This window comes from Rhineura floridana, chromosome 11 (genome assembly GCF_030035675.1).
Source record: "Rhineura floridana isolate rRhiFlo1 chromosome 11, rRhiFlo1.hap2, whole genome shotgun sequence".
Classification (NCBI taxonomy): domain Eukaryota; kingdom Metazoa; phylum Chordata; class Lepidosauria; order Squamata; family Rhineuridae; genus Rhineura; species Rhineura floridana.
The window spans coordinates 6,414,171-6,415,389 of record NC_084490.1 but is presented as its reverse complement, the minus strand read 5'-3'; the positions used below and the strand labels follow the sequence as shown (position 1 = coordinate 6,415,389).

Here is a 1,219-nt window from a genome sequence, read left to right as displayed (position 1 = left end):
CAGCTGTTCCTCAGTTACCTAAGCAGCACAGTGAGGTTTGCAAAGAGAGGCAAGTTTTAACCCTTCCCTTCCTTTTCACCTCCCACCATCCCATGAGATGCTGACATGGACTGGCTCTCAGTGATGCTCCTGGCTCAATAGCTTACACAGAATGCTTTTACCAAAGTCTCTCTCTCTGTGTGTTTTACATTATGCAAATCCTCTCACTGACCCCAAGATCAAATAACAGCCTCCTGGGTCTTTCAGCTTCATTGCAGCTCAGAAGCAAAGCTGCCTCAGTTCCAGTACTTTATATTATTATCATTATTTCTGTTACTATTTTTCACTTTTCGGGATGAAAATGACACTGTTCTTTCTCCCCCTTTTCCTCCTGGCCCTGCTCCCAGGTAAGGATCAAATAACAGACTCTCCAGCCCTTCCATGCCTTCTGAAATGCAATGCCCTCGTTTTAGGCATGAATCTGAATAGTATAAAATTAACACAATACAAGTGCTTTGGATTTACTGAGCAAGGGTGTGGTTGCAAAAGGAACAGCCTTTCTGGTCTGGTCAGTATCCTGCCTAACTCTGGTTTTCTTTGTGTTTTCCCCACCTCCCTCAACCCCTTCAGGTATCTTTTCCCAGCTCCGGTTAAAGGAATCTGGACCAGGCGTGGTGAGCCCAGGAGAGACCCTCAATCTCACCTGTACAGTCACTGGGGGCTCTGTCACAAGCAGCTATGGTTGGAACTGGATACGTCAGACTCCTGGAAAAGGGCTTGAATGGATGGGGTACTGGGTTGTGGGCACACAATATGCTCCATCGTTCCATGACCGAATCACCATCTCTGTGGATGCTTCCCAAACCAAGTATTTTCTGAGGCTGAGCTCTGTGACGGCAGCAGACACCGCCACATATTACTGTGCGAGAGGCACAGTGGGAGAAACTGAAGCAGAGTTGTACAAAAAGGGGGAAGTGGTGAGAAAATAGTCCTGTGACAGTGATATAAAATAGATCAGAGCCAGAAAGGGAGGATTACGTGGAGGAGGAGAACCAACCATGTTGAGACACCCTTGCTGTAGAACAGAATTCACAGCCAGGATCATGAAGGCACTGGGGGACTGTCACTAAGAGGGTGTTTTATTCAAAAACACGTGCACAGTTCCTCCCAGTCACCTGATTCCCAGGCTACAAACAAGTGGTTTCACCATGATGCTTGAAAGGGTCTGCAGTTCCCTGTT

At 47.2% G+C, this 1,219-nt stretch overlaps 1 gene segment (V, D, J or C); it reads left to right on the top strand.

Annotated features, from left to right (window-relative positions):
• The first annotated feature begins 266 nt into the window (after positions 1-266).
• On the top strand, positions 267-968 carry LOC133366829 (immunoglobulin heavy variable 4-59-like). The segment is given in 2 exon segments: positions 267-386; positions 610-968. Coding segments are annotated over 2 exon segments (411 nt in total).
• Positions 969-1,219: the final 251 nt, after the last annotated feature.